Source organism: Dermacentor albipictus, chromosome 1 (assembly GCF_038994185.2).
Source record: "Dermacentor albipictus isolate Rhodes 1998 colony chromosome 1, USDA_Dalb.pri_finalv2, whole genome shotgun sequence".
Lineage (NCBI taxonomy): Eukaryota > Metazoa > Arthropoda > Arachnida > Ixodida > Ixodidae > Dermacentor > Dermacentor albipictus.
In genome coordinates this window covers 131,973,188-131,990,618 of record NC_091821.1, presented here as the reverse complement: position 1 = coordinate 131,990,618, position 17,431 = coordinate 131,973,188, and the positions used below count along the sequence as shown (strand labels likewise).

The 17,431-nt window shown below is 46.3% G+C and overlaps 1 protein-coding gene across 3 annotated transcripts in view; it reads right to left on the bottom strand.

The window, feature by feature from the left end:
• Window positions 1-17,431, bottom strand: part of LOC135896176 (zinc finger protein 341-like) — a 70,493-nt gene that overhangs the window by 32,012 nt on the left and 21,050 nt on the right. For all 3 annotated transcript variants that reach the window (XM_065424551.1, XM_065424550.1, XM_065424549.2), the window contains exon 5: window positions 12,851-12,988. In XM_065424551.1, coding sequence (XP_065280623.1) covers window positions 12,851-12,988 — 138 coding nt within the window. The remainder of the gene's footprint in view (window positions 1-12,850; window positions 12,989-17,431) is intronic.

The following is a 17,431-nucleotide window of genomic DNA, read 5'->3' as shown; positions in this document are numbered from 1 at the left end:
CAGATTGAAATGTGAACACTGAAGCACACAACTTCCAGTATATAGAGAAAGGGCGCTTTGGAACATGTTGTGCTGTTCAAACTGCTGCACATGCACATTCAGGAGGTTTTTAAGTCTTTGGAGCATATTTTATAACAATCTATTTCAATTTCCACTCTTCTAGTCCTTTGTCATTGGCTCTAAGGAAGCTGCACAGCCATTATTGCACAGACGGGCCCTTACTTTCATGAATGACAAGAGTGGTAAAATGAAAATAATGCTTCAAAATACAACCTCTGCCCTCATGTTCTCACAGTCCTCAGTGTGCTGGCAAAGCACTGCTAAAAGCCTCAGATTTTGTGCAACGCTCGTCGCTAGTTGCCTGTGTAAAGAAACACATTTTGTTGTTATTTAGAAGCACTGTTCACATACAGCAACGAGTCTCGTACAAAAACTGCAGCCTTGCAGTGCTCCACCAATATAAGACTTGTTGTGCCGCCACCCCTGTGCTTATAACAACAGCAAAGATGGATTAGCATTGACAGCTGTATTAGAGAAAGCAGTTCTTTTGTTAACGGGCCCCTCGCCAGGTCTGGCCATTTTGAGCTGACAAGCGCAGTGCATACAATGTGTGCTAACGATCGTGTCTGCTAAGTCTTAGAACATCCCTATGCGCTGCGGGAAGAGCTTAAATTTCAAACCAAATGTTGTTAGCCTTTTTCCTCATGGGTGCCGTGCTCCCAGCCAGAGAGTCTATGTATATCACGCAAGTGCGCCGACATACATGGCAGTGCTGTGATGTCGCTCATAGTGACACGCGACTTGGAAAATTATTCAAGGAAACGGCAGTTATTTGTTTGATCTGTTGTTTAAATAGATAAATTAAGGTTTACAGAAATAATAAACCTAAAACCGAATGTCTGCGTGTCTTTGTTTTACTTCGTACGGTAGCAAGAAAATGTACTTCCATTTCGTCTGCTTGTTCCCAAGTCGTGCAGTCACACGTGCAAGGAACGAAAGTACAGTCTATGCTCATTACAACAGACCCGCGTACAACAGACTTTCAGATATAACGGACCATATTTCAGCCTTACTTTGTTCTACCCATTTTATTCTACTATACTATTCTACCTATAACGGATCGCGCTACAACGGACTATCGGTTAAAGCGGACAAAATTAGCGGCAATTTTTGTAAAAATCACGCATATAAAACGGACTTTTGCCGTGTCGACACAGGCTGGCAGCCGACTTGTGACGGTCAGCCAACGATCGTGGCTCAATATCACATGGGCGAGGGAGGGAAGAAAGCTGGGCGGAAGCGTGCTGTCTTTCACGCGTGAGGCATGAGGGAGGGGGGGGGGGGAGAGGGGGTTCTACTCTGCTGGCTGCTGTTAAAGGCACAGCCACGCGGGCGTGTATCTTGAAAGCGATCTGTGATGTGGACAAAGTGTGCCCAGTGCCGGCAGCTTCATATGCGCTGTGCTTTCGATGTTTAAATTGCGCTGAAGCGAGAGACAGCACGAAGGTCAATTCGCTCACTGCTGCTGCTGCACTTATCTTGCTTAATTTGCTATCGCAATCGATGCTGCGCCTTTCGGGTGAAGCTGCGACTTTTTGTTTGTTTTTTTACTTTGGATGTTTGTCACTCACTTTTGGCAATAAATGTGTTAACATCGCGATGAAAGTTTCGGCAGTGAGGTGTTAGGGATATTATGGACTTCGGATAAAACGAACATTTTTTGTCGGATTATCAAGGTCCGTTGTAACGAGAGTCGACTGTATGTCATTTTCTACCGTGTTTCAGTGCGCAATCATGCTCTGTGATCTGCTGGCATATGCTTTAAGCATTGACCTATACTGCTAGTCAGGTGTTCTCGTGCACAGCGCACAAAATGGTGCACTGTGCAAAACGAGACAAACGCAACAGCTTGCGCGCTAGACTGTTAGCGGAAGTGCGCCATGCAGCAAGAAAGCGAGGAAAAAAAGAAACATTACAGTAATGTTTCACTTCGTGAACGTGGTTTACAAACAAGGGTATGGGTGCCATTCCTATATAATTGCAATAGAAATTATATGGACACTCCAAGCGCATTTCTGTCATCGTCGTCACCTCAATGCTCCGTATAAAGTGCAAGGGTGACAACATCGTCCCCGCACACCATATGCTGCATGCACAAGTGAAAGCGTGCGACGGTGAGCCAACGATGGCAGCTCAAGCTCGTGTGCAGGAAAGAAGCAAAGCAGGAAGGAAGCAAAGCGGGAAGGAAGCGCACTATCTTCCGTCGCACGCTAGGCTGTGGGGGCGGCACTGTATTCCGGCAGAAAGTGCATATTCTGTGGCTGCACACCCCAGATCTTGAAAGCGATCTGCTTTGAGGGTAGAGTCTAGGCGTTTCAACGGCTCATACATTTGTGCCAAAGTCTTGAAAACAAGACAAACAGCGCAGGAATGACGTCCAGAAACAACATGTGTCGAATGCTCTGGCCGAACACTGGACAACTATGTCACATACGATTAACTGAGAAAAAACTTGCATGAATGCCAAGGAACGAAGTCATTCTATGCACCTTCATCTTGAGTCCCTAATCATCCAAACCACGGTGCACACCCTTAATCGCAATGAAGGCAATCTGCCATCCACGTATGCCGGGTGCTTTAATCATGTTTCGAGCGGCACATAAAAAGGGCACCAGCTCTGCCACTTGTTTCATTGTGAACAAGGCTCCCATGCGGGAGCCGAAATATAAGTACAGTCGCCGACTGATTTTTTTGGACTCCGAAAATTCGGACGTGCTTGATTATTCGGTCTGCTTCGCGGCACCGCCATTCTCCCCATAGACCATAATGTATAACAACTGCAGGAAGTTCGGACAACTTTCAACCTCTTGTCCAATTTTTCGGACACTCCTTGAGCCAACTCGATCGAGGGCACCATGCACCGACTGTGACCGGTGCATGGTTCGACTTGCTGAACGCCATTCAACTTGCTGAACGCCAACGGAGCCTCCTTGCTGCCCCACAAAGTGGCACTACTGCAAATCCCCGCTCATCATCATCGTTTGTGCCTGGTTCGATAGATTGGCTGCAGCAGTTCTGGTCTCAGCTTAGTAAGCCATGTCAAGACAATCCAGCAGCCGATTTGTTTCTTTCTTCGCGCACGACGCTGTGAGTAGGCCACGTTTTTCGTTTGTGCAACTGGTGTCGGCGTGACGGCGTGGTGATGTTTGCTTTGTGTGCTGTGTCGAGGTTGCGGTGATTTAACGCAGCATACGGAAACATTGCGTCAAGTGTCTAATAGCACCGACAGTGCCTGTGCAGACTGCACTGGGGAATGCCGGCAAGCGGGTGCCGGGAGGCCTTGGATTTGTTGCCTTCCGATGTGCTCCCTACTGACGCCGAAAAGGTTCTGCCGAGATCTGCGCAGTGGTTGCACTGTGATTCCGGACACCGTCTCATTTGACAGTTTCAAAGGTGCTGACACTCCTGTACTGACATGCGCAGAACTCAACGACAGCAAGATCATTCGTCAGGTTTCTGCTGCACCGCTGGACGACGACTCCCGAGTCAGAAGATGACGCACCATGCCGTCGCATGCAGAGCGCGTACAAGCAGTGACTGTGCTTTCAGCCGCCCATAGTGACTGTACGACCCTCTCCGAGATTCAGGCTTATCCGATTGCACGTTAACAGTGCGTAAGTGGAACAGTGTGCAACAGCGCATTCACGATTCCTTCAAGCCTATTGCCGAGCCCGAATAAGTGCGTGGAAATAAAGGATTTTGTTCTTCTTTTCTCTTTTTCTCTTAATCTGCATTTTCGGGCACCTGTTTATTCGCACATTTCCGCAGTCCCCGTGAGGTCCGAATAAACGGTCGGTGACTGTATGTATTTTAAACCATTTTGGTCGGTGTGCGGACCTCTTCCTTTAAAAGGGCCCCTCATTAGGTCTGGCCATTTTGAGCTGAAAAACGCACAGCATACATAACACGATAACAATCGTGTCTGTAGAGTATTAGATCGCTAGGTGCCACAGAAAGATCTGAAATTTCAAATTGAAAGCCATTTTTCCTTCTCCTCGCGGCTGCCGCACTCCAAGCCGGAGGATGATGTACTCGTGTGCCTGCGCCTATGTATTGGTGTCCACAGTGTGACGTCAGTCGCGGTGACATGCGACTTCAAGAATTATTCAAGACAACATCTGTTATCTGTGTGATCTGTTGCTTGAATTCACAAGTTGAAGTTTTGAGAAATAATAAAACACACAAATGGAATGTCTGAGTGTTTTTTGTTTTACTCCGCACCGAAGCAAGAGAGATGTACTTCCGCTTCGTCTGCTTCTTCCCACGGTCGTGTGGTCACGTGCGCAGGTACCGAAACTATGCCATTTTCTACCGTGTTCCAGCACGTGATCATGCTCTGCAATCCGCTTGTTCTGCCTCAGTATTCGTGTAGCACTTAATTATATCCCTAGTCATGTTTCCTTGTGCACAGCGTGCAAAATCGTGCGCTGCGCAATCGACACAAGAGCTTGCATACTACGCTATCTGCGGGAGTGCGCAGCGCCGAAAAAAAAAATGAAGGTGGGGCTTGTGACGTATGCGTCAGGCGATCCTCGAGGTCCAGTATGGGAAAACGCAGAAAGGAATTTGGCTTGTGGAGGCTAGACGGGGTGAGTGGAGGGAGCGTCTTGCTTGGCAGTGGAGCCCGCCTGCTGAAATCATGGGTTCGTGGCACTGAAATAATTCTATCTCGGCTATTAATGAGCCGATTTGAAAAATTTTTGTGGCAGAACGCTCCCTAGAGAACACGTAACCACTTCCAGCGTATAACCAAAATTTGCTATGGGGCCTGGTGAGGGGCCCTTTAAGTATGTATCATCCCGACCAGACGGGCTTTCATCATACTCATATATTTGTGACAGGCGTATGGCCAGCAGTTGATCCCTGAAATTTGCCGATAGGTCTCACTAACTATGCGCATCCTGGCATTTAACGGGCATCTGACATTCAGCCTTGCCTGCAAGTCCCAGGGCTTGATCCTGCACTCGCTTTGTCTTCACAGATCTGTGTCGACGAGATTTGGACTAAGCGTGGTTTCCAAGGTGGAACAACATCTGTTGTAAGCGAGGATCATGGATTGCAAGGACCAAGTACGAAGACTTAAGAATGACACGCTCTTTTCTCGACAGTGTCTCGAGGCCCACTACCTAAAAGAGGTGGCACGCATACAATTGCATGCCAATTTTCAAGCCAATCTGCACGCTCGGGAAGATGGGCAATGCCACGACAGGAAGTTTGAAAAGCCGAAGCAGTACCGCACAGCATGTTCGCCAAGCGTCCTCAAGAATCCGGTGTACAACGTGCCGTCATACCAGCCTGATGGCTCCGAGATGGCAGTTCTAAATTTCGGTCTCAACTTCAACATGGGACCTGCAATCGACACGAAGAAAATAATATGTGCTGCTGAGCATGCTGTAAACTTGGTCAACAAATCCCGTAGTGACGAGGCTCAAACACGTGTTGTAAACGTATTGTCGAAGTTGTGCGCCCAACACACAGTGGACAGACACCTTGTCCAAGCAGGAACATGATGCCGTCAAGAGACTGCAGAAAAACCAGGATATTGTCACACTTCCCGCCAACAAGGGGAACGCAACAATCCTTCTAGGCAGGAGCAAGTACGTACATAGAAAAAAATGTGCTTGCTATTGAGTGATGTTGACACGTATGCCAACGTCGCAAGAGACCCGACACCCAAGCTTCAGAGGCACCTGCAGAAAGTGCTTGCTGATGTCTTCCGCATGGTGCTGCCTTAACACAAGCAGTTGTACTACAGATTGCTTTGCCACAATGGATCTACCACAATGGATATATAGCCTGCCGATAGTACACAAGCCCGATGTTCCCCTGCGCCCCATAGTGGACTTCACACGTTCGCCACTCCACAAGCTGTCAAATTTTCTTCATAGAATGACATCGCCACTGGTTGGCAAAAGTGCTACGCATATACACAACAGGTACGACTTCATTGAAAAGGTTAAAGGGACAAGTGTCAAGCCTGACAAAGTCTTAGTTTCTTTTGACATGGTATCACTGTTTACGAGCGTAGCAATAGACATGGCCGTGGACGTTTCCGTTGCTGCCCTCGACAAGGACCAGACGCTGCCTGACAGATCCCCCATTGAGGTACATGATCTCGGTAGGCTACTAAAGTTTTGCCTGTCAAATATGTATTTCACGTTCCAGAAGAAATTTTATTGGCAAGTCCATGGAGAAGGAATGGGGGTGTCGATTTTGGTCATAGTAGCTAACTTAAATATAGAGGCTATCGAAGCTCAGGCACTGTCCTCGTTTACACCGACACCTAAAGTCTTCTTCAGGTATGTCGACGACTGTTTCAGTGTTTTGCAATGACAGAACCTTGACCTCTTCACGGCTCACTTAAGCAGTATGCAAGCTGAAACTAAGTTCACCATAGAAGTGGAATCTGAATGCCAACTTCTGTTACTGGACACCCTTGTGCAACGTGAAGGGCCAAACCTGTTATTCAAGGTGTTTAGGAAGCAAACTAACATTGGTCGCTACCTCAACTACAAATCCGTGCACCCTGCTTCGCAAAAGAGGTCGGTTGTCGGCTCTGTTCTTTGTTGGGCGAAAAACGTAGGCACAACAGCGGGAGACTGCACGGTGGACAATGCACTTGTGCGACGAGAATCGATGGCTTGTGGATACCCTGAGTACTTCATTGGCTCAGTAGGGTGGCAGCTGGCTCGCGCAGTACACCCACCCTGGACCCCCCCAAAATGGGCTTTGATACCGTACGTCCCAGGCATAAGCGAAACCCTTGCACGCGTTCTGCGGTCATATGACATGTAGGCTGTGCACCTTCCCTTCCGATACTTAGACACGACCTTGTGCATGTGAAAGACCATTTGGAAAAGGACAAGTTCCCAGGTGTGGTGTGCGTCATTCCGTGTGCAGACTGTCAGCATGTCTACGTCAGAGAAACCGGCAACTTCAAAACAAGACTTCAACAGCACAGGAATGACATCCAGAAACGACACGTTGCGTCGAATGCCCTGGCTTAACACTGCGCAACTATGCCACATACGATTAACTGGAAGAAAAATCCCACGTGATTGCCAAGGAACGAAATTATACTATGAGTCTTTATCTAGAGTCCCTCATCATCCACATCATGGCGCACACTCTTAATCGCAACGAAGGCAATCTGCTGTCCAGATATGCCAGGTGCCTTGATCATGTTTTGAGCTGCACATAAAAAGGGCGCCAGATCTACTGCTTGTTTCATTGTGAACAAGGCTCCCGTGGGGGAGCCAAAACGTAAATATGATAAGGAACTGTTTAATCCAGCTGAGCTCGAGCTACAACGAAGAAGAACAAGCTGTGCGGTTGATGATGATAATCACAGATGAGGAATTTGTACAAGTGATGATGTGTAGAGACAAAGAAGAGTCAGTCATGGGTCGCACTCACACTACCGTATTTACTCGCATAATGATTGCACTTTTTTGTAAAAAAAGATTGACACAAATTCAAGGGTGTGATCGATATGCGGGTTAAATTTCCCACGAAAAGAAAAAATTTTTTTCATTCTATATTTACTGTGGGATGACAACAGGTCAACAAATAGACGGCTGCCACTTTAACAGTGCGGCACACCAAAACAAAAATGGCAGCTGGCGGAGCAAGCCGAATGCGCCAAACGCAATTTTTTTTCTTCTTGAGAACATTGCATGCATTGAAGCAGTTTCTTCCATATCAGTAATGAATAATATCGTTACTATCGGCAAGTTTGCGGCAATAACGCAGCCACGACCACTTTGAGGGGACAGAAACAGAGATGGGGCGCACTCAGCTGCCAGTGACAGAAACCCATGGCGGGCACACTGCAGAAACTGCGGCCATTTGTCTTCACTAATATCTTAATACGGCAGGCTTCCACTATGGGTGGGCGAATACCTTAGCTGTTTAGCTGTGTTAAAAGCGTCGGCGTTTGAATAGGGTACACTTCTAACATATCAATGTAAACGTGGCTACTATCATTGCCGCTCGCGATTGGTTGTGTGCCCACAAGTGCCTACAAAAGGAGTCGAAAGGCGCCCGTTTTGTTGTTGTTGACCACAACCGTTATAAAGCCTACAAATAATAAAGCCTACAAGTAATAAAGTTAAGGAAAGGTTTGGTTGCAGCTTTTTTCTCATGGAAGTGCGAAGAGTGATGAAAGGAATGAAATGGGGCATCTGCTTAAGAATGTTCGGTGCGTGCAGACCACTTGGTATGTCTTGGAAGAGCCGTTCGCGTAGCATTCGACAGCATTCAACAGGTGATAAGCACAATCATCATTAGCTAGACTTGGCACACGACATATTGCTGTGGCAAGTTCGGGGTGAGATCGTTACACGGGAAAGGAAAAAAATTGAATTTTGACGGCAAAATTCAGGGTGCGATCATTATGCAAGTAAATACGGTAATTCCCTCCCACGGTGGAAGCGGCCGCCTAGCCGTGCGGCATTACGATGAAACGCGGTGAGTGTAGTTTTAAGCGCGATACATGCACAATTTTTGTACCATGGCAACGGTGGTCGGAAGAAATTCTAAGGGGTGAGACGCGGTAATTAACCGGAGATGTCTGCTCAATGACAGTGTAGGGTCCAATAAAACAACTGGACAATTTTTCACACGAACCGAGAACGCGCACAGGAGTCCATAGAAGAACTTTGTCACCAGGGGAAAAAGTGACAACACGTTGATTTGAGTCATAGCGATGCTTCCGCACATCCTGAGCGATGTCGGTGTTAATGCGGGCTCGATGACGGCAGTCTTCGAGGCGAGACAAAAATTGTTCTGAGAAGTGCATTGCTGAGGACACGGAAGCCATAAGGAACGAGACGTCCAGGACGAAACTAGGTGAGCGGCCATAGACGAGGAAAAATGGAGAAAAGCCGGTGGTGTATTGTACAGCCGTATTATATGCAAATGTCATAAACGGCACGACTGCATCCCAGTTGATGTGGTCGGGGCTGATGTACATAAAAATCATATCCGATAGAGTATGATGGAAACGCTCTGTCAAGCTGCTGGTCTGTGCATGGTAACTCGAAGTGGTCTTGTAAACAGTACTGGAGGCACGCAGAACTTCGGTAAGAAGAGATGAGAGGAAGGCTTTGCCGCGGTCACTGAGGAGGCCATGCGGAACTCCGTGACGTAAGAGGATATTGCGTTGAAAGAAATCGGCGACTTCAGCGGCACTCACAGATTGTATACAGGCTGTCTCGGCTTATCGTGTCAGATGGTCAACGGCCCTAACAATCCAGCGATTGCCATTGGGAGTCTTGGGAAAAGGACCGTGCAAGTCTGTTCCGACGCCCTCGAAAGGCAAAGAGGGACAAGAAAGAGGTTGCAAAAGACCAGAAGAAGGAGTCGTAGGTTGTTTGCGGCATTGACAAAGAGCAAGGAACAAGAAAGACAAAGAGTGCATGATGATATTTTAAACCATTTTGGTCGGTGTCTGTACCTCTTCCTTTTAAGTGTGCCAGAGACTGAACTTAGTGTGCCTCCGCCTACCCTCCTCCTCTGCAACGCTTCACCTTCTGTCTCCTTCCCTGCTTTGCTGAATGCCACCTTTACTCTTGGTGGCGTTGCTTTGCCGCATGCTCAGTGACTCAGCTATCAGTAATTACTTAAGAGGAAAAAACGAAATCAGGAAAGAACCAATTTATGACAACTCAAAGGGAAGCTCTTTACTTTTCGAAGAGAGATCAAGATGCCTTAGAACACACTTATAAAGCGAGGTACAACAAGGAAAAATAAACATGTGGTTGATGTGGTAAAGCTAGGGAAACGATTGAGCACATTTGATTAGAATGTGAAAATATCTCTCCAGCGGTTGATTTAGGCTCCTCTGGCCTTGGGTTTCGCAAGAGCAGGGGGAAAGTAAACATGTCTGCAATAGAGATTAGTAAGAGGCGATCGGAAGTTTGGTGGAAGTAGAGAGATGACAAACAATGGAGGCTTACAAAAACAAAGTTCCCAATAGGGGTTCGAAAAGTTTGGTGATGGGATGTAAAAAAAAAATATAGGTAGGACATTGGGCAAAAAAAACCAGAAGTTGTTGGCGCAACCCATCGCCCCATTTCAAAGGGGTGCTCATAGCATCCATCTATCCTCAGCGTACTCCTTCATACTTTCCCTGGCATGCGATTTTCTTCTCTACCTCCAGGCGCCTTCTTCCTCCGGTGCCTACTTCTTTCGTGGCTTCAAACATCGCCTGTTTCGTTGGTGAGTCATGTACACTTGTGTGTAAAAAAGAAGGAGGGGCCCATGATGTATGCGTTACTCGATCCTCCTGCTCCAGTATAGGAGATGCAGAGAAGGAATTTCACTTGCGGAGGCTAGGCGAGACAAGTGGAGAGAGTGTCTATGTTGCTGGTGGCACTCGCCTCCTGAAATCATGGTTTGCGGCACTGAAATATTTTTATCTAGGCTATTAATGAAGCAATTTAAGAAATTGTTGTGGTAGAATGCTCCCTAGAGGGCCTGTAACAATTTCCAGCCTTTAACCAAAATTTGCTGTGGCCTGGTAAGGGGCCCTTTAAGAAAACGCGGTGGGATGGGAAGTACAGCTGACTGGCGATACCTTGGCGGGACAAGAAGCTCTCGTCCAGCAAGTACGTCGAGCAGCCATGGCCAGTGGAGTCCTGGAATGAGGACACCACCCACTCGACCTCAAGAGCAACGACCTCGATAATCCAAATAAATGTTTTTCTCTCTTTCTCTCTCTTAAGAAAACGCACCAAAAAGATCTTTCATGGTCAACTGACAGTGTGCTATGGACTTTTGCAGTGGCTTCAGCTTACCCAGAGGTAACTCATCTTTTCTCCATAAGCATAGTTAACTGTGAGGATGAACAACCATTATAACTAAGTACAGTAGACTTCCGTTGACTCAATATTTTGATTAATATGACCCTGACCAATGGTTTCAACCAACAGCCAGACATTTTTAAGAGCCAAAAGTTTATTTATTTTGATGCTGAAATTGGCCCTTGCTGGATCATTGGAATATGACTGGTCAACACAAGTATGCCTGATGACCCCGTGGGGACCCTAATCGAAACCCCAATAGCAGCAGCATCTCTCTTGGCAGTACTAGGGAAACAGTGGTTGTATAGAAAACATATTAGTCAAATCTCAATAATTCGAACTGGAAGGGGCCCGAAAATTTGTTTGAATTAAAAGAAAGACTTGTTTTTTAAGTATTTGTGCACCATAGCATGATGCACGTGAAATATCGTGACGCGCAAGCACAGAGCGAGCAAGGGCCATAAAACTGCCCACGCTGGCCAACGCTTGCCCTTCCCGATAATGGCAGAAAACAAAATTTCAAGAAGCGGGCTAAGCTGGTGTCAGGCCAGCACCGCCGGTGTCGGCGCGGAGGCCGGGCCTGCGCGGGGACCGCCAAAGATGAGGGAGTAACTAGAGGGTTGAGAGCGAGGGCAAGGGGAGCGTAGTTGCGAGGAGCGGCGGGAGGGAAGTGGATTTGCTTTCCCACCAGCCTGCTGGATGGCGCTAATTACCTCTGCCACCTACTGCCACAGAAACAGCAGAGTTGCTGATGCCAGGACTGGGCCTCCGCTGCTGCTTTCCTCTGCGTGCTTGCGTGTTTTTTCCTTCGTCCGATGACCGATCAGAGCTGTGTTTACCTTCTTCATCCTGTGTTCTTAATGAGAGTCACATCTTATCAAGATGACGAAGTCGTTGCCACTGATCCTAATCATGTTGGTGTGCTCCCTTATGTTGCGGCGTCGCTGCCTAAAAGACAAAGGAGAATAAGGTACTGGGTGCCGCCTTTGCATCCTTGTATTGAGGGTCTGTCCTGTCGTGCAGAGTCAGATATGGTGCAGTCTCCAACAACCTTTCCATCGGGACGTCTCGGTTTAGACGTGTCATTGTAAAAAAACAAATGCAAACGAGACCAACCAAGCCAACCAAAACAAGCTTGAGCGAGAGCTGACGTGAGCAGACGATAGTGCAAAACAAGTGGCCCGGCTGAACCAGACATGAATAGAGCGGTCAGGCGGGTCTGCATGATACCAGTTTCCCGCGCTATGTCACTGTAGGGGCCACTCTTTATGGTCTCCCCTCGCGGCTCACTTGCCGCTGCGGCGAGCCACGAAGAATCGGCCCGGGACCAACCCTCCTGCGGCACGAGTTTTGGTGCTAGTGTGGCTGGGGCATTAAGGTGCGACACAGAAACGGCGACCTTGCCATTTGGGAGAGGATGAAATTTCTACCATGTCTCCTACCTGCGCGGCGTTGAAGGGTTTCTCCTAAGCCTTTCCTCTATGGCAGTCAAAGGAATGCTGGTCGGAGGCACCACTGCGTGATTTGGCGCACCGCTAAGAGCACTGTCGGAGCGCGGTACGTTCGAATTAACCGTCGCAAATGCTTGCGTGTTCGAATTACCGGCCGTTTTCCCCCATTGGAATACACATAACTTTGGCGGGACTATGGTGTCAGATTGAATAAACTGGTAGTTCGAATTAAGCATGCTTGAATTACCTAATGAGATTCGACAGTATATCTTCCCTTTGAAAATAACTGATTTATGGCCTGCCTTTGGCAGCTTTGGAAGCAAAAATGGAAGTGAACTGTAATGAGAAGACCAAAGAAAGAATGGAGATCAGGTACTTATTTTGCTTTCAGCAGTCGGCTTTCAAATTCACAGTAAATGTTAGCATAGACAAGAGCCAAAACCAGAAGCCATGTTACAGCTAGCTCTACTTTTCGCCATGTCTGCCAAATTCACATGCTACTAGCTGTGATAAGATCAATTGTTTTCAACTTACACCAGCAGTCATCTTTTCTACAGCCACAAGGTCCTGAGTGAGTCCTGTAGTAGTCACGACACTCAATGGCTGAGTGTAAACTGAGAGAGAGGAAACTGGACTGGTATTTGCCTCGGCCTGGTCACTTTCCATAGTTGCCTGAAAAGAGAATCTGTTTAAAATACCTTTCCCACCTGCGACACTGAGAATGAAAGATGACATGCACAACAATAATTTGTATTTACACGCTCAAGAGCGCCTCAAGGACAGGAAATGTACACCAATTTCGAAGTATGGTTTCAAACATAAGATGAGAGACTTCTAAGCTGCTAATTTCTCAAAAAGAACTTGCATTATATTTGCACAAACTGATAATGAAGACATATGAGGTACAGTCAACGACTGAATTTTCGGACGCCCAAATTTTCGGACATGCCTGATATTTCGGACATCTTCGCGGCACCGCCACGAGCGCCATAGAATCAATGTATAAGGACATCTGAAGTTTCGGACGCTCGAACCCCTCGCCGCCCAATTTTCCGGACTTTTTGACACGACGAAAGGACCTTTGGCTCCTCGCACAGCGCCCTTGCGAAGGAAATCGACTTGCAGCCAAAGCATATCACCGCTTTGAACCACAACTAGCCGAATCTAGCCGTCACACATCGATTTGGTCTGGCCACACTGGCTATGTTCATCGCCGCACTTCCGCCTTTGGTGGAGTTTCTGGAGTGGCGCCATTTCGTTTGTTTGCACACGCCACGTTTTGGCTAGCATGGTGTGTGGTTGTGCTGTTGTGTCAAGTGTGCTCTGCGACGCTAGGCCTAGGTGCTTCGACGCTCGTCAGCGAACTCCACTGTTTGCAACTTGAGGATTTTGCTTGCCTTCGATGGCCCCCACTCCGTCTTTGTTGTCCTTGCCGATGGCATCGAAGCGCAGAAAGCAGTACCGTCTGTTAGTACTGGCACAGAACTGACTGACGAGGAAATAGACCGTCAGGTTGTGGGGGATTCAGAAGACTGATGTTGAAAATGAGGAGCCAATGCCTGCGCCGTCTACAAGTGCCGAGTTGACGCGAGCACTGTTGGCTCTTTCATCGGTGTACAGTGCTGACATGACCCTTGCTCAGATCGAGGTGAACATGATCGCATGCAACCGGAACGCCGTCCAAACAACAATCAACAAGTTCTTCAACCGGCTGCCCGACGATGCACATGTACATAATAAACTGGCAGCCGGCTGCATACAGAGTTTTTGAACGCCTCTTTTTATAGCCACTTCACTGATCTATTGGCAGGGTTTCGGAAGCCTGGTACTTCGCCCTTTACCTCTAGATCCGAGAAAAAAAAGAAAAAAAGTGCGTTTTTTTGCATGCATTCATTTTTTCGGAATGCTTTAATTTTTGGGCGTTTTTACGTTCCCTAGAGGGTCCGAAAAATCGATCGTTGACTGTATCATAGACTGTGACCTGAAATGACAAAAGAACATAATTTCTGTTTATTTTATGACAAGAAAGAACTGGGAATTTTCCATGCATAAACTGATCAGATACTTAATCAAATGTGGCACTAAACACATGCTGTTTTCACACAATGTTTGGTAGCAAGCAAAATGGCAACTTCAAACCTAAACCTTTGATGCTTACAAGGTAGCAAAATTAAATGCCCTACTTTGGTTTAGTTACAGAGCTTAGAGAGCACTGACCTTTTACTGCTATATATTACAAACCATCTTGTCTCGTACAGTGTGAACAAGACCTTTGCCATTCCCTTCCAAAACAGCAAGTGTGAAAACCCACGTAATGTGGATGTGAACTATAACTGGTTCCTCAGTGCAAAGTGAAAAATTAACCCTTTGAGGGTTGATTTTTTTTTATTGCAGATTCCAATTATTCTGAGGGACATATTTCTAAAAAACATTACCGTAACTTTTGTAGGGTGACCGTAAAGTGAGAAAAAAATATTTTGTGTTGGTATATATGTACTGTTTATCCATTAATAACAACAATAAAAAGAGGAAATAAACTTATAAGAATAAAAAATTTGATGCATTTTTATACACATAGTTCAAGGTTTAGAAAATGCACACACGAGAATATTTTGCAACTCTCAAATGTTCCTGCTCTTACACTAATATTTACGTCCATAGCGTAATCGAACTGCGTAGGTGAGCGCACTCAACAAAAGTGTGTGATTGGGTGCCCACCAAAAAAGCAAAACGTGTGACAAACTTCTGCTACTCTTCATCTTATCGCCAACCAGAGGCAATTAGTTTTCGAGCGTCTCCAAAAAAGAAAAGCAAACGCATGTATGGCGGCATCCTTCCTATGCGCACCCTTGTGAGCACGAAACGAGCGAGAAACAGGCGGTCGCCCTATGAGCGATTAGTAACGAGAAAGCCATCAGTTTTGCGAGCACAAGAAGCCGAAATCGCCGTAGAACAAAACCAAAACCGCGAGCCGCCAACGCGCGAGCGGTAGCATATAGACATGCTGGAGCAAACTAGCTCTAAAACAAACCATGCAACGAAAAACGAGAAAGGGAGTCACATGAAAAAAATTCCCTGTAGTCCCACATAGTGGCAGCACATGCCAGAAAAGAAAAAGTTAGGAAATAGGTGCGCTTTTTAAATCTACTGACAGCGCCGCAAATATAGGGTATCGACCATTTTGGGCTTGTTCGTGGCGCCGTATATTTACGTCATTGACCCTCAAAGAATTAAAAAAAAAGGGAGGACAAAAAAAAAAGAACAAAGAATATGAAATAGGCATGCCGAATTTGTTAATGAGAATTCAGTTTTAATTGAAAAGGGTCCATGAAAGCAAATTTACTAGAGAACAGAGAAGGTGATCAGGGACATGACTGCAAGCATATGTGTGCTCTGATGCAAGCCACCCAAGCAACTGTTGCATTATTTATTATTTGCTTCCATTTTGCCTGTTGCTGCAATGAAAATGAGCAGTGGGGCAGGTGGCGTATGCATAGGAGTCGGGGGAGCTTTGGCCAGAGTACTTGCTGTACTTGCGCTGCCGCCACTGCAGTGGATGAACTGGGCAGGTTCATCGATGTCAACACAGTATCATATCTACCTTGGAAAACAGGGGGAAGGTGGGAGATGGAAATTCAAGACGATGAGCAGAATGAGAACAAGGTGAAAGCAGGAGCCAATGTTTCAACAAGTGGACTCGTCTTCAAGGCGTCATATGCTTTCCTCACCACGCTATATATAAGTGGTGTTCTTTTAAACGGGAGAGGGCGTAAGGTGGGTAGGTGCGGCAAAGAGCGAAGGTGTGTTAGCAGCGAGGAAGTCGTACTGAGAATAAAGGAGGGTTGTGCACAAGGCCAGTGACACGGCCGTCTGTCAATCACGTGTCAATGGCCATGTGTCAGCCGACATGTCAACGGCATGCACAGCACCCCTCTATTACCCATTTCACTGATGGTTGTGGGCTATCATGTCTCTGAAAGAGATAATAGAAGGAGCGGCAGAAACTGGTGCTTGTGAAAAAAAAAATTTAATAAATAAATAAATAAATAAATAAATGAAAGAAAGAAAGAAAGAACGAAGAGAAAAAGGAAAGAAAGGGAGCAAAAAGGCACTATGCAACCAAACTAAGTGTTGTTTCTATAGCTTGAATAGATTCCAAAGCTCCCTTTGAAACATTTATGCCTATTGGTTGCAGATAAGGTATGACTTATGGATAAGGTATGATTCTCTGTATTTTCTTTCTCATTCAGAAGAAATTTTACAGTAAGATGTACAGTGTAAGTTCATCAAAGTTATGACTTGGTTGGTTGTAATGCTCGGCAACGGCTTTGTCAAGTTTTTAGCTGTGTCGGTGCGATGTCCATTTAATCTGACGTTCATCAGGGTGTCTACCAAGTTGACATTTCCAAATTCCCTGAGTTTTCCAGGTTTTCCCTGAGTGCTTTTGCAAAATTCCCTGAGTGATGCAGAACTATGTTTTATGTCAAGACGCGCTGAAACCATATCGCCCTATGCTGTCACTCTCTAGTAAGCATATGAAAAAAATTTGAAAAAAAAAAGAAAAAACCGACTTAATCCAATTTGAATACTAAGGAGTAGTGTTTATGTTATTCAAAAAAATATAAGGGAGGGGTTATTAAAATGCACAGCAAATAAAATGTCCTCGAAAAAATTTTCAAATCGAGTTGGACATTCTCTAGCACAAATAAAAAGGAGATGCATACAGAAGCAAACATTTTCGAATATGAGCTATTTCTATGAACTGATAGCATGCTCAGTGTCATGCAACTGTCCTGACATACTCTCAGCTCGCACAACACGCCTCAGTGTTGTGTTTCACTGCTTTAAAGAGTTTATATTGGTTTGGATGAGGGACACCTGCATCTCAGCATCAGCCAACAATTTGTTTTTTGAGCGCAGGCTCCTTCAAAGAAGTGGTCGTTCATTCCTCAGTGTGTCAATCCTTTCTGTTTTCGTCCTCCTTTCGCCGCGCGTTCGCCCCACGGACCATTTGAAGAATACTCTTGGTCAATTTACAGTCAACGTCCAATTTTTCAGACCCCCTAGGGGCCGCAAAAACTTCCGAAAAATCAGGCAGTCCGAAAAAATAAATTC